This window comes from Rhynchophorus ferrugineus, unplaced genomic scaffold (genome assembly GCF_030347505.1).
Source record: "Rhynchophorus ferrugineus isolate W39M unplaced genomic scaffold, kcgeb_rfMv2 rfM11, whole genome shotgun sequence".
Classification (NCBI taxonomy): domain Eukaryota; kingdom Metazoa; phylum Arthropoda; class Insecta; order Coleoptera; family Curculionidae; genus Rhynchophorus; species Rhynchophorus ferrugineus.
In genome coordinates this window covers 20,372,551-20,398,224 of record NW_027472590.1, presented here as the reverse complement: position 1 = coordinate 20,398,224, position 25,674 = coordinate 20,372,551, and the positions used below count along the sequence as shown (strand labels likewise).

The 25,674-nt window shown below is 32.1% G+C and overlaps 2 protein-coding genes across 5 annotated transcripts in view; one reads left to right on the top strand and one right to left on the bottom strand.

The window, feature by feature from the left end:
- Positions 1-6,222, top strand: part of Scgdelta (Sarcoglycan delta) — a 163,348-nt gene extending 157,126 nt beyond the window's left edge. For 2 of the 4 annotated variants that reach the window (XM_076417385.1, XM_076417386.1), the window contains one exon: positions 943-2,483. In XM_076417385.1, the coding sequence (XP_076273500.1) occupies positions 943-1,249 (307 nt within the window). In that variant the 3' untranslated portion in view covers positions 1,250-2,483. Of the gene's footprint in view, positions 1-942; positions 2,720-4,411 lie in introns of those variants that run through there. The other 2 variants (XR_013007654.1, XR_013007655.1) reach the window with 2 other exon arrangements.
- Positions 6,223-10,435: 4,213 nt separating this feature from the next.
- LOC143204670 (odorant receptor 30a) lies at positions 10,436-25,613 on the bottom strand. Its single transcript, XM_076417383.1, has 8 exons — positions 25,481-25,613; positions 24,966-25,325; positions 24,700-24,906; positions 17,169-17,410; positions 17,010-17,109; positions 16,853-16,957; positions 10,679-10,834; positions 10,436-10,599 (listed from the first exon to the last, which is right to left on the bottom strand). Exons 1-8 carry the CDS (start codon positions 25,484-25,486, stop codon positions 10,549-10,551), a joined length of 1,227 nt encoding a protein of 408 aa, XP_076273498.1. The 5' UTR covers positions 25,487-25,613; the 3' UTR covers positions 10,436-10,548.
- Between the last annotated feature and the right edge of the window lie 61 nt (positions 25,614-25,674).

Here is a 25,674-nt window from a genome sequence, read left to right as displayed (position 1 = left end):
AAATGAAACAAATTTACAAGAGAAGGCTTGGCCTCGAAGACAAACTATAAGCTATGAAAACGCGGAATTAAAAGTTTAAACTGTACCAAATCATACCATACATACCAAATCATTAATCCTTATCGAATTAAGTACCTTAAATACAGTGTGCAATTAATATAGATCAATATGGTTCTTTACAGCATGTAAATTAAACAAATATTTTCGGAGATATTACAAATTTAAAATTTGCGTTTAAAAATGTGTAATGTAATAAAAATTGTATGAATTTAGATATTCCAAAGATAGCAGGAAATCTTCATAGTAAGTATAGGGGAAGAGGAATTGTTTTACTCCAAATTTAATGCGTGCAGGCCAAGGGCAGTAATGAATGAACCAAAAATACTGGATCGATTTTAATAATGTTTTCATTGAGTGACATAGGCATATATATTTTATGCCCGTGCAAAGTCGGAGCGGGCCGCTATGTTTTTATATACAACGTTCATATTTTTTCTGTAGTGTATTTAATTTAGTATCAGCATTGCACCCGTGCGAAGCCGGGGCGGGTCGCTAGTGTAATATAAAATCAAAAAAAAATTAATTTAAATTAAAGAAATTTGTAGATGGAACATATTGATTGGTTTTACAGTTTAAATGAAACAACTTTACAAGAGTGATTTCCAAAGGTTAAGGATGGTGAACTTATGGATGATGGCCTCCAAGACAAACTACAAGCTATTGAAATAAGGAATTAAAAGTTTAAACTGTACCAAATAATCACGAGAAATCGGTTGAAATAGAATTTGATGCATTTATATGTACCATTGAATACAATCTGTCGTTACAGAACTATAAATTCGATCACATGATTTTGTGCAACTTGATAATTTTCGTAGAAGCAACTTAAACAGAACTTGAAAACAATTTTAACGCCTTTTTAACATGTCTTAATAATTTCAGATTAGAATCGTCTACGAGGAGTCTTCACATTAAAGCATCCAGAGACCTGCTGGTGGAATCTCGAGGTGGTCATGTCAGTACCGAGGCTCTCAACGACATCACGTTCAAGAGCGAGGTCGGCGCCGTCCACCTTCAGTCATCATCGGTCATAGTACCCCAATTACCCACAGCTAAAATCACAAAAAGGCCGATGACGACAAAGAGCTTCGATGTTTTCCAGCTCTGCGCCTGTGAGAGCGGAAAATTATTCCTGGCCTCGCCGCATGTTGTATGCGCCAGCGAAAATGAGGATGGTCTTTGCCGATAATGTAGGACCTATAACGTAGTAATTTAAATAATATCGAGGTTGATAATAATATATTGCGTGTATGTTATTTCGGATTTTAGATCGTATAACGACACATAAACTACACAATCTTCGATAAACATGGTGAAACATGCCATTATACGGTCTACAATTAGAAATCAAGTCAATTTGTACAATAAAATTGTTGTATTTTATTTGTTACTTGTATAGGGCATAGCATTTATCATAGAAACTGATAACAAAACATTTATTGAAATTTGTAACTAGTTAATTAAAACTCGAAATTATTTTTTTACCATTATTTCAAATTTGTTTAAATTAAAAAATAATTGAAAAAAAGAACATTCCTTAGGGGAAGTAGTGTTAATTATATTATTACCACATCAAAAAATAACTAACTTGCTAACATAATATTCAAGATCATATACTTAGAAAAGCTATTATTATCAACAATTAGAAACTTCACTAGTAATATCTATAATCATTATTAATTCATATTTCAAGTATAATTATTTTATCCTATATTTTAAAATCCAATAGACCAAAATATAATGTTGTTGGGTAAATATCGAGATATTTTAGAAAATGTGTTAATAAATTTAATTACTCTTGCAATGACAGCAAAAACAGTAAATTATTGTATTTTTAATTTCGTTTTTATGAAATACTATTTCTAACAATCGAATATCTGTTTATGACATCGTATGTTGTTGAGTTAGTTTTCTATAATGCATGTTTAATGAATATATTTTAACATCTAAATTATTAATTACTTGTGTAAAATAAATTACTAATATCAACTAATATTTCTATTATATTAAACCTTATTTGTTTCTGCAAAATATAAATTACACCAAACTACCAACTAATGATAAAATCTCTTGTATGAAAGGTAAAAATGGCGCCCTTATCCAATAATAAAAAAGAGGATCGAGCTATGATTATTTTTTTGAAAGTTCAATTTTAATTTATATGAATTACTACCTTTATATTTTATTACAATTTCGTTTGCTACACTTGGGTCATCCTTCCACATACACGTCATCGATTATTCAGCTATAATGGACACTTGAAATATTTCAAAAATAATGTTCATAATCCAACAACATCATAAAACAGTGCTAGAAAAACTGATATTAATGTTATTATTAAAGCACTTTAACTATTATCAATTTATTTCATTTCTTTTATGTTTAGTATGAAATCATAATGAACAAAAACAGAACTTCTATTTTGTATGAAAGTTAAAAATGGCGCACTTATCCAATAATAAAAAAGATGATCGATCTATGATTATTTTTTTGAAAGTTCAATTTTAATTTATATGAATCACTACCTTTATATTTTATTACAATTTCGTTTGCTACACTTGGGTTTTCGCTCCACATACACGTCATCGATTATTCAGCTATAATGGACACTTGAAGTATTTCAAAAATAATGATCATAATCCAACAACATCATAAAACAGTGCTAGAAAAACTGATATTAATGTTATTATTAAAGCACTTTAACTATTATCTATACTAAAAATGGCGCACTTATCCAATAATAAAAAAGGGGATCGAACTATGATTATTTTTTTGAAAGTTCAATTTTAATTTATATGAATCACTACCTTTATATTTTATTACAATTTCGTTTGCTACACTTGGGTCTTCGCTCCACATACACGTCATCGATTATTCAGCTATAATGGACACTTGAAGTATTTCAAAAATAATGATCATAATCCAACAACATCATAAAACAGTGCTAGAAAAACTGATATTAATGTTATTATTAAAGCACTTTAACTATTATCAATTTATTTCATTTCTTTTATGTTTAATATGAAATCATAATGAACAAAAACAGAACTTCTATTTTGTATGAAAGTTAAAAATGGCGCACTTATCCAATAATAAAAAAGGGGATCGAACTATGATTATTTTTTTGAAAGTTCAATTTTAATTTATATGAATCACTACCTTTATATTTTATTACAATTTCGTTTGCTACACTTGGGTCTTCGCTCCACATACACGTCATCGATTATTCAGCTATAATGGACACTTGAAATATTTCAAAAATAATGATCATAATCCAACAACATCATAAAACAGTGCTAGAAAAACTGATATTAATGTTATTATTAAAGCACTTTAACTATTATCAATTTATTTCATTTCTTTTATGTTTAATATGAAATCATAATGAACAAAAACAGAACTTCTATTTTGTATGAAAGTTAAAAATGGCGCACTTATCCAATAATAAAAAAGGGGATCGAACTATGATTATTTTTTTGAAAGTTCAATTTTAATTTATATGAATCACTACCTTTATATTTTATTACAATTTCGTTTGCTACACTTGGGTCTTCGCTCCACATACACGTCATCGATTATTCAGCTATAATGGACACTTGAAATATTTCAAAAATAATGATCATAATCCAACAACATCATAAAACAGTGCTAGAAAAACTGATATTAATGTTATTATTAAAGCACTTTAACTATTATCAATTTATTTCATTTTCTTTTATGTTTAATATGAAATCATAATGAACAAAAACAGAAGTTCTATTTTGTATGAAAGTTAAAAATGGCGCACTTATCCAATAATAAAAAAGAGGATCGAACTATGATTATTTTTTTGAAAGTTCAATTTTAATTTATATGAATCACTACCTTTATATTTTATTACAATTTCGTTTGCTACCCTTGGGTCTTCGCTCCACATACACGTCATCGATTATTCAGCTATAATGGACACTTGAAATATTTCAAAAATAATGTTCATAATCCAACAACATCATAAAACAGTGCTAGAAAAACTGATATTAATGTTATTATTAAAGCACTTTAACTATTATCAATTTATTTCATTTCTTTTATGTTTAGTATGAAATCATAATGAACAAAAACAGAACTTCTATTTTGTATGAAAGTTAAAAATGGCGCACTTATCCAATAATAAAAAAGAGGATCGATCTATGATTATTTTTTTGAAAGTTCAATTTTAATTTATATGAATCACTACCTTTATATTTTATTACAATTTCGTTTGCTACACTTGGGTCTTCGTTCCACATACACGTCATCGATTATTCAGCTATAATGGACACTTGAAATATTTCAAAAATAATGTTCATAATCCAACAACATCATAAAACAGTGCTAGAACAACTGATATTAATGATATTATTAAAGCACTTTAACTATTATCAATTTATTTCATTTCTTTTATGTTTAGTATGAAATCATAATGAACAAAAACAGAACTTCTATTTTGTATGAAAGTTAAAAATGGCGCACTTATCTAATAATAAAAAAGAGGATCGATCTATGATTATTTTTTTGAAAGTTCAATTTTAATTTATATGAATCACTACCTTTATATTTTATTACAATTTCATTTGCTACACTTGGGTCATCGTTCCACATACACGTCATCGATTATTCAGCTATAATGGACACTTGAAATATTTCAAAAATAATGTTCATAATCCAACAACATCATAAAACAGTGCTAGAAAAACTGATATTAATGTTATTATTAAAGCACACTAACTATTATCAATTTATTTCATTTCTTTTACGTTTAGTATGAAATCATAATGAACAATAACAAAACTTCTAATGCAATAAAAATAGAGTTTCATAAAACAAACTTTTAATCTTCTACTTCTACTAATCTATATCTATATTAATTACTAAATAGCATTAATTTTACTGCATAATTTATTATTTTCGTCATTTCTCTTTCCGATATAACTATATTCTTATAAATATTCTGTCGAAGATATTACTTCGATTGCTTAAAATGAATAACAAAAAATATCAAATTTGTATTGTCAATTTGTATAACAGCTTTATTGATTAGAAGTGAGGTGTATTAACTAAATGTAACAATTCCTATTATTGTAATTGAAAATAATGTACTCCAAGCTTGATAAAGCAATTTAATATATTTTGTATACCATTTTTTTTGCTGTTAAGTGATATATGATTAAAGTAAATGTAACATATTTGTATATAAACATAGAACCCTTATATATTACCCGTGCATATCATAATTTAATTTAGTTTTTTATCGCCTGTAACATTAACAGTGTTCCATATTACGGAATCGATTAGTCTGACACTATGAACTTTAAATATGTAATAATAAACTAAAAGTTATATGAATTTTAGACATTAGAGTATTGTCATTAGTAAGTAATGTAATTTTAATAAAATGTATGCTCTATGATGAGCATGTTCTACTACCAGTAAGTCAACTAATGTAAATAGGCAGGCAACCGAGAAAACCAATCATACTTTATTGTATTTCTTAATTGTTTTAAAATCTACAATTATAATTAAAACCTTATATTTATATTATTGTTTATTTAGAAATATATAATCCCAATAATTTAACTCTATTTACCTTACACCATATCTGGTATGTATTTAATTAATATGTTAGAATCGCTTTAAAGGATAATCTTCTACCCTAATATAAGTATCGGTCAGATGCAGATATATAATATTTTGTTCAATCTGCTATATTGCAGATTAATACAAAAATCTCTACCTTATTATAACCAGAGGTTCTACAGACAGGCTTGAATGCAAAATTAATAAAACTAAAGATCGTTAGACTCACTGAGCTTGAAAAATATTTTATGGCCATTATACTTCAACATCAAAATAACTTTATGTGTAACTTTATTTAAATATATTTATGTTTCTCTGTCAATATACTGTTCTATAAAATTAAAAGCCAACAATTATGTATAAAATAATGTATGTTAAATTTTGACTGTATAGAAATTATAATACTATTAGCAATAATGAAATGTAATATAACTGTTTTAATTTGGAACCATTCAACAGTAAATACGTTATGTACAAAATAATATAAATATATATATTTAAAACTAGTTTTAAATTGTAGATTGCTTTGTTAGAAATTTATTTCAATAAAAAAATGATTTTATAAAACGTATATTTTCTAATAAATAAGAAACGCCCTTCACATTATTCATATACAAGTCCCTTATTGACGTTTCCACTATTCGGGATAAAAAATATACATGACTAACTTCCTGTGATCCCGGCCAAAAAATCCTTAAAGACCCAAAACCGGGGGACAAATTAAAAGGACTTTTATTAACAATTATTTTATTAACGCTGGACAATTACAGTCTAGTGATAATCAGTTACTTGAACCACAAGATGAATATTTTTTTAGCTTATGGAAACTGCTTGATGTTTTGATGCATCTACCATATATCCCGAATCTTGTCTCGTTCGACAGGCGACACGAAAATTGGACCTTAATGGACTAGGATTGGTTTAAAGTGAAGATAACATTCGTTAATATTTTAGGTTGTTCTGTTGATCGAATGCAATTTTATTCTAGTGAATTACTGAATGCCTACCAAAAAAACAATATAACAGTTAACATTTAAATTCGGGAACAAAAAAGAACATGTAGTAGATATTTTAAGAATTGAGAATAACAAATGCGTAATAATATTACAGCGGGAGTAACACTAAACGCAATACTCATTTAAACATAAACAATTTGAATGAATTAAATGTAATTAATCGCAATTTTATAATTTTATCGATAATTATTTGTGTAACAACATTACTTTCAATTGTTTCAGTTTACACATGTCACACATTAGACATTTACATGATACTAAAATGTTAAATATAAAATAGCTCACTCTTAAGAACGGAATATAATATAACAGGTCAATAGAAAATCAGAAAATCTCAGCCTACCATAGCAAAACGCATTTTTTGACAAAATTAGTTTTTTTTATTCAACATTATGATTATAGCAACCCTCCAACTTTTCGATACCATTTTTGTAGTACGATTTGTCCTTCAAAATAGGCCTCAGTTTCAGCGATCACTTATATTCTTTCGCAGCCAGCATTCATTTGAGATCTGAGAACAGGAAATAGTCGCTGGGGGCCAGATACCAGATGATGGTGGATGAGAAAATATGGTTTTTTGCCATCGTTTTCACTGACTTGTGACACGGTGCAGTCTTGGTGAAGCAGCACTTTCTTTAATTTTTTTAAATGCGGCCGTTTTCCGGCGATTTCGTCCTTCAAACGGTCGAATAACGCTATGTAATAGCCGCTGTTGATAGTTCTTCCTTTTTCAAAATAGTCAATGAAAATTATTCCATGCGCATCCCAAAACACAGACGCCATAACCTTGCCAGCCGACTGTTGCGCTGTCCCACGCTTTGGAGCGGGTTCATCGTGTGCAGTCCACTCGGATGACTATCGATTGGGCTTCGAAGTGAAACGATGGAGCTATGTTTCATCCATTATCGCTTGATCATCTTCAAACACTGCTCCGAATCATCAACTCATCGTTGTTTTTGGTCAAACGTGAGCAAGCACGGCACCCACTTTGAACGGGGCTTTCTCATACCCAAATATTCGTGAATGATATGATGTATACATTCAGTTTACATCTTTAGAGTGTCTGCTAGTTCATCCAATTTAAATTCACGGTCACTCAAAATCATTTTGTAGATTTTTTATTGTTTTCGTCGGTAACAACCTATTTTGGGCATCCACTGCGTTCACCGTGTTCGGTGCTCATTTCACCACGTCTAAACTTAACATACCAATCCTTGATGGTTGATTTTAATGGAGCAGTGTTCGGAAACTCGGCATCAAGCCAAGTTTTTGCTTCAACTGTATTTTTTCTCTTCAAAAAGCAATATTTTATCAACACGCGAAATTCCTTTTTATCCATTTCTTTTCACAATAACCAAAGTTGCTTGGCTTTTCAATTTACCTGTTATAAAGAATATATTCCAGAGATTTAAAAATTAACCTAAAATATTTTGAATTTTTTTCAAACTTAATGTTTCAAATTTCGATTAGGTTTTTGGCGCAAAAGTTACCTTCTATTTATATTATATAATTAAACAAAAAAACTATCGTTTTACTTAAAAAACTGTTTTATTTTTCGCAAAGACGCGTACAAACCGACACTGAAATTCTATTAGTAAACATAGCAACTCATCTCACTCATTCGCCGTTCAGGGAGTTTTAGAAACAGATGACCGGATTTTTTTTCTTGTTCCAAGCTAGAACCAAGTGGTCTTTTGCTGATGTCGCTTCGGATTCGGGATAGTGAGTGTTTTGCGGGCGACAAAGACCCTGGTTTACGACTGGGATTGTCGTAGTAGAACCATGAGGCATTGATTAACGTGCGGACTTTTTTGGATAGGAACACTTGGAGTAGTTCAAGTTGTCTCTCAGAGAAATACATGTACTACACCTGTGCTCCGTAGAGGCAGACTGGACGGACTAGCATTTTGTACAGAATCACTTTCTGGGGTATGGAGAGTTTAGTTTTTCTACAGAGGAGTGGAAATAGTAGGCTGTACACGCCATTGCCTTTACAAATAGCGTGCTGTATTTGAGCGAACTATTGGAATCTGCGGCCGAACTGGAGACCGAGGTATAAAACTTTCTGGAGCCAGGGGATAGGGACTTTATCAATTTGGAGGCGATAGGCGCGGAACTACTTCTTGCGGTGCAACAGAATAGCTTAAGTTTTGCTCTGGTTTATCTGCAGCCGCCAGAATTTATACCACGCAATCGCCTAGTTCAGTTGTACTTGAAGTGTGTGGCGAATAGTGTCGGGACTATAACCGGTTGTGAAAAAAAGCGGTATCATCTGGATAAAATACTGTATGGGAATGTTTGTGGAATGGAGACTCAGCCATATAGAGGTTGAATAGGGCTGGGGCTAATGTAGCACCTTACGTGACTCCTGCGGAAATCTGTTTATGAGAAGAAATTTATTGAATATAGTTCCCAACGTTTTACTTCGAAACCTCTCTAGTATTTCGATGTTACTGTGTCTCATTGAGCCCCATAGCTCTATACCATATGTCCATACAGACTTCAATATAGCTTTATAGATTGCTATTTTACTGGCGTCTGACATATGTGACTTGCATCCGATGAGCCAATACATGCTCCGGAAGTTGCATTCCAATTCTTTCCTTTTGGTCGGCGTCGGTCAAGATGCATACTCAAATATTTGGCGTCATCTAATTGTAAAATTTCCGTATAACAAAGTCTCACAGGTGGCCAGGTTACTTGAACCGACGTATTTATATTGGCTTTAATAGCCCACTGCTGCCTTGCTGTACTCCTGACTTAATTTTGTGCATTTGAAATATGTCTGAATTATCTTTTACTTCTTAGCATCTTTTTTTTCAATATAAGATTTCAATAATGGAAAGAAAGAATAGCCCATTATGCTACACCTTGCGCAGCAATATTGTATGCTATAACTCCCGGAAGAACATTTATGGATCTGAATAATGCCACATCTTGAGCAGGGTTGTCTGGTTTCAGTATCATTATTACTTGGCCTATTTTCCATTGGCTTGGGTAGAGTAGCAATCTTAGACATGCATTGAAGGTAACAAGCACGAGCAATGCTATGATAATGAGCGATGAGCATGGGCGATGCTAGATACAAAGCATACAAAGCAAAATCAATAAGATCGTAACCAGGGCATTTACCTTCCTGAAATTCGAGGATTTCCCGTCGTACTTCATATAGTGTCACATGTTTCAGTGCCAGGCACATTTGAGTGGACAAGCTGAGGTATTTGTCCATTTAATAGTCGCGATATTCATTGTTGTTAGGAAGTAGTTCAAAAACTTTTTGTAGGTGATTTGCATATGTATGATCCAAGGTCCCCCTTGTGTCTTTAATAGCATAACCTATTGTTTGGACTGCTTTAGGTACTAGTAGTCTTCCACAAAGAATAGTTTGTAGCACCAGTATGTGTTAGCTATGCTAGGTGTAATGCAGATTCTCGTTTTCCCATTATTTGGTTAAAGCCTTTAGTTGCTGTGAACTTTTACCATTTGTTGCTCTTGAATATGGGGTGTTATATTTTGCAGAGTCTTTCGATTATACAGTCCTTTATGAACACGAGTTTTTTGTGGGTCAGTTGGCCAGTAGGTAGGTTCACCAGTGTAGAAACATAAAAAAAAGAAAAGAATCTGTATAATTATAAAATATATCGACAGTAATAGACAAAACTTTAATAAAAACTCAATCTGTATAATTATAAACAATAGTTTTCAATTTCAAACAGCTTATTCTAACACAACAACAATCGACAAACCAAAAGAAAAACGCGCTATTTCTCTGCGTCATTTATTTTAATCTACTACAGAAATTATCATTCGGTGCAACATTAATTTTATGGATATACGTCCAAACAATATTACGAGGTGTTTTGTTGAAGTTTTTCTACTAGTTTACGCCATACATTAACATAATATATGAATACGTCGCCTTTAATATCTAAAAATAAAACATTTGTTTAACACAAACATAACGACACACACGTCATATCACAAAAACAATTAACTGGAATAGTTACCGATATCAGAGAATCGAGTGACATCACACTGAACGGACCGATGAATAATTTGAGGGATTTTTGACATCTCATCATAAATATCATCATCATGAACTTAACTTGCGGCGATTGTTCGTACCAATTACTCTGCCAAAGTGATACAGATAAATCTGCACTCTACAAAATCATATATATTCAGAAGTGTCATGCATTAAACTCATATACGAAATTAAATATTAGAGAAAATTATGATTCATGTAAAAGTAATTTTTTACCATAATATTAAAAAAAAGAACATGTTGTTTGAAGAAATATGGAACCCCCTCAATCGGTTATTAGAAAGCGGTTATAGAATTACGGTATCTGCAACATATCGAAAACGTCTTAAGGGTAATTTGATATTTTTCAATGTAGCTTTCTATTATAGAATATTTATATATTCTAGGAGAATTGAAATAACAATGAGAAACGGAGGAGAGGTTGCCGCCTCTATATTTTTGTGGAATCTGCCACCGTTGCAGACACTCTACAACAGAAATAATTGCCATACATATTTGATCTTTTCCCCTGAGGCTATATTTGATAGATGTAATATCTTGACATGTCCAAGCGATTTTTGAAGACGCGACATTCACGAAGTTTTTTTATTCTGTTGATTTTATTGTGCCTTGTGTATCCAACCTGAGTTTCATCAAATAGTGAGTTTGTTCACAGAGTATTCCAGTTTTCTCTTTTTAATTTTATTCCATTTATTATTTTCTATTTATTTATTTATTTATTTATGTTTTTGTCCAATTTTGTTTAGCTATTCTATTTTCTTCCATTTTATTATTTGTTGGTATGTTTCTCATCATTCTTAAATTAGTGTAAATTAAAGGTAATAGTTTCATGGTTACAACTATAAACTCTTTTATAGGCCAGAAACTGATGTCGGGGTGGCCAAAGTAACTTATGTGTAATTAGGATTTATTAATAATTTGAAGCATAATAAACCACCATCACAGAATGTGGTTCCTGTTAGCTCTTGATGGCAGTGTATCTAGCATATTTGACTTTAGATTTTTCCTTTAGCACGCTCATCATAGGCAGAGTTATGAAAAGTAAGTACACAATAACACGAGTGTTGGCTTTACCCAAGCGACGCCTACGTCAACTTCCTTTGATATCATTATACGTCCATTATTGTTACTGTTAGGCTAAACTGATACGTCGCTTCGATTCATATTATAATATGTCATTGCTTTTTCAGTTATCAGTTATAGCTATTATCCGTTGTCGGTTATTATTGTTGTTGTTGATTATACATCACTGTTGTTGACCACTATAGACTAATATTATCGTTGCCCATCAGAATCGTAATAATTACCGTTTTTTATCAAATTTTATGTGTATTTTAATCTCACTCTTGTCAGTGAAAATTAGTTGCTCATGTACGTTTTCATTTCGGTTACAGAACTCACTCAACTACCTCAACGTCAAGATTACGCACGCGTAGAATTTCCTTTATTCATTTTGTCATTTGTTGCGCAAGTATAATTTATTTGATTTCTGTTTTCATTTCTTTAAAATTAAATAATTAAATTGTTTGTTTTATATTTTTTAATTATAGATAAATTGTTGTATTTAAATATAATTTGTGTTTGACGTCGTGGGTTTAAAATTTGCCCTACATAATGCATTTTAAATTCTGGGATAATAATTTCATGCAACCAACTATTAGAAAGCAGCAGTTATTAATTTGTTTATGATAATTACGTAACTTTTTATTTTAGTTTTAATGTAGATAATTTAGGAGTATAGTTTATGGCCCGTTTTGATAATATTTAAAGACAACTCGTTAGACGACTCAAGAGTATCTCGTTATCTCGACCTCGAATGTATTGCCTATTGCAGTTCGTAAATTTGTTTTGAAATTCGACCGTATTTTTCCTTCTCATTATATTTTAGTCCCAACAACAATAAAAAAACACTTGGAATACTACTTGGAACATATGCCGATGACACAGTTGTCATGGCAAAAGATGTATCTCTATCTAAGGCTGTAGAAAAAGCACAAGTAGCAGTCCGAAAATTCCACAAATGGACTAGAGGCTGGAAAATACAGTTTAATAGCTCCAAATCTGTGCATTTTAATTTTGCTTTGCGGCGAAATGACAAAAACTTAATTATATCACTTGCGAGAACCCGATTCCTCAAGCGGAATCAGTTAAATACCGCGAAATATATCTCGATGGTACGTTAAATTAGGAACACCATATTAGACAAAAAGCACAGCAAAATAGACTAAAGTCAAGCAACTGAAGTGGTTAGTGGAAGATTTTGAAAGTTGATCTAAAGTCAAAGAGATTGATTTATCAGTCAATCATAAAGCCAATTTGGACCTATGAGGTCGCACTAAAATATCAAACCAACTAGTAATCCAACACACAAAACAAAGTTCTAGGATTAAGTGCCAATACTTATTCCAACGTAATCAACGAAGAGCTGCACGATGACCTCGAAATCAACTGGATATACAAAGTGATCGAAGATTAGGCGCTAAAACATGAAGTACGGTTGCTAAATCAATGTGGAATGCAATGTGGAAGCAATACAGCTACTGAAACACGCAGAAAATCAGAAGATTGAAGCGAATCAAACCACACGAACTTGTTCAGTGTATAAGTGTATTCTTAACTTTATTTTTTAGTAGTTTAGTTTTATTTTAATTTGAGAAATATATGCCGATGTATTAATCCCGTACTCGCCTTGCTTGTGTATGAATGCAAGTACAACAGAACAATAATAATAAATTAATTGTAAATTAAGATTGAACTGAGCATATCTAATGTAAGATGTCATTAATAAAATAAAATAAATGTTAAGCAGCGATTTGAAATTTATGGAAATGTAAAGTCGGCTATAAGGTTTGCTTGCATATGTGTGTAATTGTTCAAAATATACATGAGAATTTAGTTGGAATGAATGACGAATGATACATTCGTAAGATCTTTGTGCATAATTCGCACCCATTATGTAAAATCTATTCATGTATCAATCTTACTTTGATTTTTTAATCTTGCATGTGTAATTAAATTTTCCGATATATTTCAAGTTTATAATTATATCTGATGTTCATAAATTTAGGGTTCGTTAAGCCCAAAGCGTAAAACAAAGATTATATTAAACAAAATAGTATTAAGCAATTTAACATCTTAAATAAATCAAAACAGAGCGCAAAATAAACGATATAACAACTACTGACACAATACAATAGTATAATATATAAAGCAAATAAGCGTTCAAATAATAGTTCCGAAAACATAATGAAGACGTACCTAAGCAACCAATTTTACAGGGGAAAAAGCCAAAGGTCACACGCTAGATACGCTGCCACCAAGAGTCAGTAGAAACCACTTTCGGCGGCGTTTATTAGGCTTCAAGTTATCCATAGATTCATAGAACTTTGCCACCTTGACGTTAATTTCCGATTTATAAAATAGTTATCACTACATAGTATAAAACAAAGTCGCCTTTTCTGTCCCTATATCCCTATGTGCGCTTAAATCTTTAAAACTACGCAACGGATTTTGATGCGGTTTTTTTCAATAGATAGAGTGATTCAAGAGGAAAGTTTATATGTATAATACATGTAAAATATACTAAGGCAACATTGCTAATTTTAGAGCTTTCTAACGTGATGTCGTAAATTAACCTATTTTTTTAGGCTTATTTAGCAATTAGCAAAAACGCTGCCTAACCCTACGAGTTAGATCAAATTAATGTACTACAGTATTGTACACCATAAAAAGGTCTACAAAAAAGTCCGCGATGGTATATGTTTATCTTTTAGGGATAACCCACATTAACCATTTTTATTGTTTACTTTTTACGTGAGAAAATGGCTTATTTACGAAGCTATTTTAAGCAATACGGCATTAATCCTTATCGAATTAAGTACCTTAAATACAGTGTGCAATTAATATAGATCAATATGGTTCCTTACAGCATGTAAATTAAACAAATATTTTCGGAGATATTACAAATTTAAAATTTGCGTTTAAAAATGTGTAATGTAATAAAAATTGTATTAATTTAGATATTCCAAACATAGCAGGAAATCTTCATAGTAAGTATAGGGGAAGAGGAATTGTTTTACTCCAAATTTAATGCGTGCAAGCCAAGGGCAGTAATGAATGAACCAAAAATACTGGATCGATTTTAATCATGTTTTCATTGAGTGACATAGGCATATATATTTTATGCCCGTGCAAAGTCGGAGCGGGCCGCTATGTTTTTATATACAACGTTCATATTTTTTCTGTAGTGTATTTAATTTAGTATCAGCATTGCACCCGTGCGAAGCCGGGGCGGGTCGCTAGTAATTTATATTTACAGTTGCAACCATAAAATTATTAGCTTTTATTTACCATATTTTAATGGGAAATATACGACGACTCGAAAAAATAATAAAATAGTGTAGAATAAAATATATAACGATAAATGGGATAAAAAAGTAAATAAGTAAAGGACAATTAATAGAAAATAATTAAAACACTTAATAGATAATTAATAGAGACAACTAGAATATAATAAATAGAGAATAACAAATAACGAATAATAAATGGAAAATAGATTGAATATAGTAAATGAAGAATAATAAATATAAAATAATTAACAGAACATAATAGACGGAGATTTATTAAATAATAAATGATAATTAAAAAGAGAAAACTAAAATACTCTGTAAAGAAACTCAACATTTAATAAAATACAGCTTGAACGGCACAAAAACAGAGAAAAATAAAGTAAATAAGAAAAAGTTAGTGACTCTAAATGTCGCGTCTTCACAAATGAACACTTATGAAGTTCTCACGTCCCTTTGACGTGTTAAGATATCACATCTGGCAAATACAAACCCCAAGAAACATCAACATTGTTGCCATTCATGGTACTTGCTAAGTATTCACAAAGGCGACAAATGTTATAATTAAAAAGAAGGGACAATCACGCATTTACAGTAACGTTCAAATCATTTAAAAAACACGAGAAGAACATGTCCACCAGTGAATATCAATCATCGTTAACTCCCCCCAAGCAGAGCATGTTAAATATCTTGGTATGCACTTAGATCGACGCTTAACCTGGAAGAAGCACATACTCTCTAAATGGAAACAACTTGGAATTAAATTATATCAAATGTATTGGCACATCGGGCGCAAATCCAAATTATCATTAGATAACTATATATCCAAGGTATTGCTGTATGAGTCTATACTCAAGCCTATTTGGTCATATGGAATTCAACTATGGGGTAACGCTAGCAAATCTAATATATCCATCATTCAATGGTTCCAAAATAAAGTGTTGCGTGCTATTGTTGATGCTCTGTACTATATTTCAAATATAATGATACAACACGATATTCCTCTAGAACCTATAACGAGTGTAATTCCACGTGGTTTCTGTGAAGTACTACGAAAGACTGTCAGTGCATCCCAATGTACTCGCTAATCAGCTAAATATGCGACGTGATAGTGAAGTGCGTAGACTAAAACGTTTAACACCACCTGATCTGATTACTGGACATATGTAGACTTTAGAATAAGCTTCAGAATAAGACTAATTAATTAAGATAATATTTTATACGGAAGATGACTTAAATGACGATTAAAAAGAGTTCGATTAAACAACAGCTCGAACGGCACAAAACCGAGAAAAATAAACTGAATAAGAAAAAGTTAGTGACTCTGAACGTCGCGTCTTCCCAAATGAACACTTATGAAGTTCTAACACCCCTTCGACGTGTAAAGATATCACATCTGGCAAATACAAACCCCGAAAAAACATCAACATTGTTGCCATTCATGGTACTTGCTAAGTATTCACAAAGGCGATAAATTTTATAATTAAAAAACGGAACAATCTCGCCTAATTCCTTTACATTAACGTTCAAATCATTAAAAAAACACATAAACGACCCACAATTAAAATATCTAAAGTATCAAACTACTAATTGAATGTTAAGTACACTAGATATTCGGAATGATGTATAATATCCTTGAATGGTATATGCCTTTATCTGTGATTTAGGAAAAAATATCAAGAAAATATTTAAAAAAACTCAATTTTACATAAACAACCGTTTCAAAACTAAATTCGTCCTTGCAGGTCAGATTGCAAAAAAGAGAGAGAAATTTCTCCTCTTATACTTACCAGGAGAACCACATCATTGGCATAATAATAGTATAAGACTAATCTCAATATCATGCCAACAAAGAACGCCCCTACAAATAGCACCAATATCAGCGTAACGTCATTCTAAAAAGTAAGACCGCAAAATCAAAAATTACATGTTCTTAAATCAACATACCCCTAATATTTGTGTTAGAATTGTAGCTATTTGTAGAGAACTTTGCAAGAAATCGAAAACCATCAATGTACTCATGGTACTGTTAAAATTATCCACATAGCTAAAACGAACAGAGGCTCCCTGTATTTTTAATTAGTACTTTTACAATTCACACGATACCTAATCTCATCCTTGTGTTTGAAGATGCATTCTCTAAAGGTAACGATAGCAGCTTCCTCGTCGGTTCCGATGTTATAATAACGTTTAATTCTTTGTTTATACGATTCAAAGTTTCTGACGACATGTCTCAATATACGAAGCTGTCCTGTCGGATATACTATTATGCTGAACATCAATATATCGGTGTAAGTAACAAAAGATGCGCCGATTAAACTATCAAATATATGCCATATATAGGCCGCCTAAAACAAATATAAATTATATCTATCTCAGAATAACAAGAACAAACAAGTTAAATAGTCAAACAGATATAAAGGCAATTTCAATGATACAAAGACAACGATAATATAAGTTATCGAAAAATTAATTTCAATTTTCCTAGCAGATGTATTTAAAATTGCAAAAATATAGTAATACCATTTAGTATATGTAGCTGTCATGTTATGTTTCAAGCTAAATAGTCAAACAGATATTTTTTTACTCTTTGTTATTCCACAATCTGCCCTATAGGCAATAAGTATTTCTTATGTCTATATTATTTATACATGGCATGTAGACAATCATTTCATTAAGCGATCTCCTGTATAAAATATTATCTTAATTAATTAGTCTTATTCTAATGCTTATTCTAAAGTCTATATATGTCCAGTAATCAGATCAGGTGGTGTTAAACGTATTAGTCTACGCACTTTACTATCACGTCGCATATTTAGCTGCTTAGCGAGTATGTTGGGATGCACTGACACTTTTTCGAAGTACTTCACACAAACACGTTATCACTTTTTTTGAAACATAGTACGGAACATTCACAATGGCACGCAACACTATTTTGGAACCGTTGAATGATGGATATATTAGATTTGCTAGCGGTACCATCTATAGCGGTTCATCAGGGTGATTTGTATGATAAAGTTTATATTTGGGAGTTTTCAAATAATGTTTGTCCGTAAAATGTGTTTCGGAAACCATCATAACATCAATATTTTGTTCAGTTACGAACATTTTTAGTTCCCTGGCGTATTGTTGGAGCCCATTGGCATCCAGACGGCGATTTTGTAGCTAATGGTTTCAGGCAATAGGCTAGTTTGCTGACGACGGTTGTGAGTAGACCAAGCATCGTACTCCTTTGATCCATTAGTTTGGCCATCATGTTTTCTAATCTAGAGATGTTGCTGCTAGTTTCAGTAGGTTTTAATGTGGTTTCTCGATTTTGTGTTGAACCATTTTCAACCATTTGCGCATAAGTTATGTCTGGTTGACTTGGTCTGGTGGGTAGACTGGTATGTGTGGATTGTTTTTGTTGCTGTTGATGCCCTTTTTCTCTTAAGGCAGGATAGAGTTTCTGCTGTAGTTGCTTGTGAACTGCGCAACCTTTGTAGTTCGCTGGATGATTTCCGTTACAGTTAGCACATTTCACTTTTTCATCGCGAACTTTACGAGTACAATCTCCTGTTTTGTGTTCTCCTGCGCACTCCTACATTTTACGCATCTAAATGATTTGCAATAGTAAGTTTTTGTGTGCCCGTGCGCTTAACACCTCGTGCATTGTGGTATAATTCTTTTTGTATGTGGTGGTTCGCATTTAATAATATTGTTTTCTAATTTGGTCATTTCATACACCGCCTTATTATTTCCATTAAGTTTTAAATCAATATAGAACATAGGCAGGGCCTTTTTTTGTCGTACAATGTCGTATATTATGAACATTTACGACCTCGTGGCCTTGTTCAGCTAGGGCTACCTTAATAGTGTTAAAGTCCATCCCGTGAAATCCTTTTAACACGAATTTAAATTTTCTCTCGGATTTTGACCTGAATGTATAGTACTGGGTGTTTATTTCGTCTAATTCTTTTACTAGAACTTTAAAGTGCTCCGCTTCGAACAATTGGATTTTTATTATTTCATAGCTCACTGTTTTAATTGTGTAGTTTGTAGTGGTGGTTTGGGAACAACTTTTTCAGAGCATGGTTGTATATCTTCAATGCATGGTTGCAACTCTTCAATTTCTTCCGATAGGTCGCTAAAGATGTTTTTTGTCTCTATTGGTTTCTGTAACCAACAGTTTCTTCGCGATTTCTTCTTCTGGGCTTCTCAGTCGTTTTTTGTTAATGACTGTAGTTCATTCTATTTGTGGGGTTTGCGTTATTGCAGATTGTTCTAATATATTATCATAGTGTGCAGGTGATTTGGTTGAATCGCTATGGTTTGTCATTTTTAGATTGTTAATATTTTATTTTATTTACTTCCAAAGCATAAAAAAATAAAATAAATGCATTGTTTATTTCACGCAAAATAAGGGAAAATAATTTTAAAACACTAATAAAAATGAGATGCAGTCTTTTTATCTGGCCACGTAAACACTTATTCACTACACTTGAGGTCCATTGAGAGACGGATAGCCACATTAACATTCAATTAAATAACCGTAATACGGGCTTTTTTTAAGAAAGGTAACTTTCTAGAGCTTGGAGCGTATTTAAAATACGTCTTCACCTTACGAAGGTTGGAACCGAACTATAGTCGAACAGATATAAAGGCAATTGCAATGATACAAAAACAACGATAATATAAGTTATCGAAAAATTAATTTAAATTTTCTAGTAAATGTATTTAAAGTTGCCAAAATATAATAATACTATTATATAGTAAATATAGATGTCATGTCTGAACTATGAATATTCCATTCTAACAAGAACAAAAAATTATTTAATTTTAATTGTAATACTTTTTGACGCACAACATTGTTAGTTCTATTTTCTCGCACGTAATTAAGTAATGATGATGGTTTTCTATATTTTGAACGCAGAAATTCAGTGAATTGTTAATTTTAACTTAGGACATTGCTTTAATTTTACCAACAAAGGATTAATACGTTGAGTCGAGAAGCCCAATACGTGGCCGAGGTATTTTGAGAAACCGTTCCCTTTATAAATCAGCAAGAAAAATATGACAACTTGCTTAGATGTCACGGTGTAACTGCAAAAGCGTTTTGAAAATCAAATGAGGTATTGCAGTTATTGCATGCAAACTGTTCCATAAAAAAAAATAATTCCTCTAAAACTTGAATTATGCGATAGCCAAGGTGTGGCAGCAAAGCAAGTTGATCGCAAATCAGTGAAGCCTCGGGTTTAGTGTTTAGAATAAGTTACAGGTTATGCTAGGAGACCAATTTTAATATAAAATTAGTTACAAAACAGTTTCCCGAAACCAACAAATGTAGTGGCTCTGGTGACTGTACCAATGGCACCAATCTCACTTGACCATTGGTGCAACACAATCCATAGGATTCATTTTTAAACTTAAATGTCTTTCATTGTAGACACGCAACGTTCATTGGTCTAATAGCAACGATTTGCTGTGAACTGTAATGGATTGCAACGTAATGCAGCTCAATGGTAATTGAGTGCAATATTTCTACGTTATTCATTTCAATCCCATTTAGACTAACTAGCATTGGGAGTTTTACGACCCTGGTACTGATTATTGAGTGGCATATTGAACAAGCAAATTCAAATGAAAACAAAAAACACATACACACATTTCAATACCACTTTTGTAGAACGATTTATTTTTTATCTCAAAATAGGTCTCGATTTCAGCGATAACCTTTTAATTCGAGCGAAATTTCTTACAGGTGAGAGTTTTTTTGAGGTCTGCGACCTGCCTGTAGTTACTAGGAGCCAAATCTGGCGGATATGGTGGATGTGGGAGCAATTCAAAGTTTAATTCATGTAGTTTTACTACTATTTTGTTTGACTTCTGTCATGGTGCGTTGTCTTGATGAAACTTTTTTTTTCTTTGCCATATGCAGTCGTTTCTTTGCAATTTCGGCCTTTAAACGCTCCAATAACGCTATATAATATGCACTGTTGATGGTATTTCCCTTCTCAAGATAGTTTATGAGTATCACACCTCGTACACCCCAAAATACCGAAGACATAACCTTTCCAGCCGATTGTTCTGCTTTCGGGCGCTTTGGACGAGGTTCACCAGTTGCTGTCTACTCAGATGATGATCGTTTTGATTCCGAAGTGAAGTAGTGGGATCCATGTTTCATCCAATGGCACAAATCGAGGCAAAAATTCCGGTTTGTCACGTTTATACATAACCAAACACTGCTCCGAATCAGCAATACGTTCTTGTTTTTGGTCAAGAGTGAGCAAACACTGCATCCGCTTTGTACAGAGTTTTCTCATAGTCAAATACCCATGCAATATATAACCAACACGTTCTTTTGATACCTGTACAATGTTAGCTAGCTCACGCAACTTCACTATTCGATCATATAAAACGATTTTGTGGATTTTTTTTTCTATTTTCTGGTGTTACCACCTCATTTTGACATTCACTTCGTTCTGCATCATCGGCGTCTACAACCACGTTTGAAGTCAGCAGACCAACGTTTTATTGTTTCTGATGGAGCAGAGTCCTTATAACACTTTTAAAGCCATTGCTTCCCTTGAATGATATTTTTCTCATTAAGAAGCAGTGTAAAATTAAAACACGATTGTTTTTGATTCATTGTTCTGAAAATAACAAAAGTAGTGTTACTATTAGCACAATAACTCACAAGCCTGTGGATAGAATTTCATGAAATTTTAACAGCTTTCTGTTGTATGTTAGTACTAACAGCTTTCTGTTGTATGTTAGTACTAACTGAAAAGGCAATCAATTCAAGAAAAATAGCGCCACCTATGTGGTAGGCCCGGGACTTTTCGTTCCATGCATTATAGCCATGTATATCATGTATTTGTATATCAAAATTCACTCAACAAATACATATTACATATACAATCAATATTACATTGGAGACTAAGTCAGGGCCGATGGGTCCTCTTAGATATATACCTAGATTTAATCGATTGTAAAGACAAATTGTAAGTTAGTCGGCAACGACTATTAACAATGTAATAAATAATATTTTTTTAAATATCTAAATGTATCTTTAAAACTAAAAAAAAAGAGCACAAAAATGTTGATCTAAAAGGAACAAACCCAAGGAATTCAAGAATACTTGGAAAACCGGACACCAAAACAATAAATAAATAAATAAGAAATAAAACAAATAAGAAAGAAAACAATAATAAAGCTCAAAAGGTCCCAGTAGCACAACCAACCTATTAAACACAATGACGGTCACCCAAAAATATATCTAAACGCTTCCCATCTGAGCAAAAATGTAAAAATGAAGAATAATCAACTTCCTAAATTTTCCATTCCAAATGGTCTTCTTCCATGAAAAAATTGCTATCAGAAAAATTAAACAAACAATTGAGAGAGATTAATTGTAAAAAAGCTCCTAGATGTGATTCAATAACCGCGAAAATTTTATGTTCAGAGAAGATTGTAAAATGGAATAACATTTATATTTAACGCAATATTACAATTAATTATTTTCATGGCATTTGGAAAGTACTGAAAATAATCATGATTCTCAAACTGGGGAAAACCTACCAGTCTATAAATTTATTACCGATAATAACCAATTTTTTTCAGAAATTATTCATAAAACGCTTAATATAATAGAAATAAAGAAATATTATTCCAGAACATCAATTTCGGATTACGAAATAAGCACGAAACTAACAGGTTAATTGAAAAGGCCCCGTTCTGACACATAGATGGCGCTACTAGAATTAAATCCATATGTTTTTTAGTTTTAGAGTATAAATTTGACAGGTGTCGAATCATTAGTTTGTGAATTATAGCATTTTGAGTGAAGCAACTTTTATTAATGTAAAAAATAGGAATTTCCCGTGTTAATAAATATTGTTTTTTGAAGGGAAAGAATACAGTTGAAGCAAAAACTTGGCTTGATACCGAGTTTCCGGACACTGCTCCAGGAAAATCAACCATCAAGGATTGGTATGCTAAGTTTAGACGTGGTGAAATGAGCACCGAAGACGGTGAACGCAGTGGACGCCCAAAACAAGTTGTTACCGACGAAAACATTAAAAAAATCCACAAAATGATTTTGAATGACCGTAAATTGAAATTGAATGAAATAGGAGACACTCTAAAGATATCAACTGAACGTGTACATCATATCATTCACGAATATTTGGGTATGAGGACGTTCTGTGCAAAGTGGGTGCAGCTCACTTTTGACCAAAAACAACGACGAGTTGATGATTCGGAGTAGTGTTTGAAGATGATCAAACGTAATAATCAAGAGTTTTTGCGTTGATATGTGACAATGGATGAAACATGGCTCCACCGTTTCACTGCTAAGTCCAATCGACAGTCATCCGCGTAGACTGCCTACGATGAACCCGCTCTAAAGCGTGGAAAAAATCAACAGTCGGCTGGCAGTGACTACCTTGAAAAAGGAAGCACCATCAACAGCGACTATTACATAGCGTTATTAAACCGTTTGAAGGATGAAATCGCCGAAAAATGGCCGTATTTGAAGAAAAAGAAAGTGCTGCTTCATCAAGACAATACACCGCGTTACAAGTCAGTGAAAACAATGGCAAAAATCCATGAATTGGGCTTCGAATTGCTTCCTCATCCACCGTATTCTCCAGATCTGGCGCCCAGCGAATATGTCCAGTTCTCAGATCACAAAAGAATTCTAGCTGGAAAGAAATTTTCGTCGAATGAAGAGATGATCACCGAAACTGAGGCCTATTTTTAAGCAAAGGACAAATCGTACTACAAAAATAGTATCAAAAAGTTGGAGGGTCGCTATGATCAGTATATCACCCTTGAAGGGAATTATAAATAATTTTTAAAAAATTCCAAAGAAAATATGTTTTACTATGGTAGGCCGGGGACTTTTCAATATACCTATTATAGTGCAAACAAAAGAAATCTAATTTTAAACGATAAAATATTCTTTTCAGTTACATTCCTGGACAATATATTCAGGTGTTCCACAAGGCAGTGTGCTGGGTCCGATATCATAACTCCTATATAAAGCTAATATAGCGACCACAAAAACCACTTCTTCGGCAACATATACAGACAGTCTTAGCATAACATAAAGATCTCATAACAGCATAAAAAAACCTCGACACCTAAATAAAACACAACTGTGATGGAAAACATGACATATCAAAGCAAACCAACCTTGCAAATTATCTTGCCGTTTGTTCCCCAAAATAGCTACGGCCTTAATCAAAAACTCTTACCCGAAAAATAATTAATAGTTGTCTCAAAACAAAAAAGTGCACTATTTACAGCACTTATAAGCAATTAACACCAGTGAAGGCTAAAAAGGAAAGTAAAAGAAAAGGAAGACTCCACAATCAACAAATGAAGAACAGATTTTTGTCTCATTTATGTTGGAGAGTACAAGTTGTAAAATCTATAATCAACGTTCATACAAAAATACGAGAACAATAAGGAATGTTTTAAGAAAACGTGACATAAACTACATATTTGAATTTTGATTAAAACCAGTCACCTACGACATAAGCCCGCCTAAACACTAAATATCCTCTTTAATTAATATACTTCTTTAAAAAAATTATAAAATCCAAAATCATTGTATTAAAATAGGTTTAAGACACGTGCAAAATCTATTTACCAAATAAAAAATCTGTTCGTCGAAAGGAAACCAGGACGACAATGGCAAGGATTTGATAACAGCCGTCGAATTGTCTGCCACCTTAATATATCCTTCAACAAATAATGGTCTCACAATGTAAAGCATTGTTATAATAAACAATATGATTAAGTAGGTCTTGCATTTACTAGTGGTATCGTTAGCACAGTCATTGAATATTTGTTTAATCTAAAAAACATTTTAATTATTTTAATTCATATATCCTTATCGCATATAGTTTCTTGTACCTTTTTATCATCACTCCCCTGTATATACTCTTCGTTTGCAATAATTTTTTTAATAATATTTCTTATACCCTGGTCTGTTTTCATAATCACTTGTCGAACAACTGTTATGGTGTAGATTAAAGTTATACATAAGTTTCTGGATATTTCATCTAACCGTGGATCAGGATCTCTAACCAGCTCGTATAGTTTCATATACGCAGTAACAACAAAAAACGCATAATATATTATCATGATGATAGAGTATCTGGCGTATATCTTTCTGAAAAACGGATATCCTTCGAACATTAGATCAACAGGGAATATACCAAGTAAAGAGGAATATATCATAGGAATCTTTAAATGTGTTGATCTAGGGTAAACCTACAAATAAGTGACTTAATGTCTATGCTGCACTAATTGGCCTATTGAAAGAAAAAAATACTACGGATTCTCTAAATATATTTATCTAAAATAAAATTGATATTATAAAAGGAACAATCTTCCACAAATTCCGATATTTCACAGATATCACTTACCGGCATCTTGAATTACATAAACGTCATACAGTTTTCGTTTAGAATAGATGTTCAGATTGCTTGATCAAAATGTGGAAACATTTCGACGTTTGAGATATTTATGAGAACATCCGCCTTAATAAATAATTTTACGAACGAAACCGTAATTTCGTGTTTTATAATTTACATTATCTAAAATCGTATGCCTCCTCGAT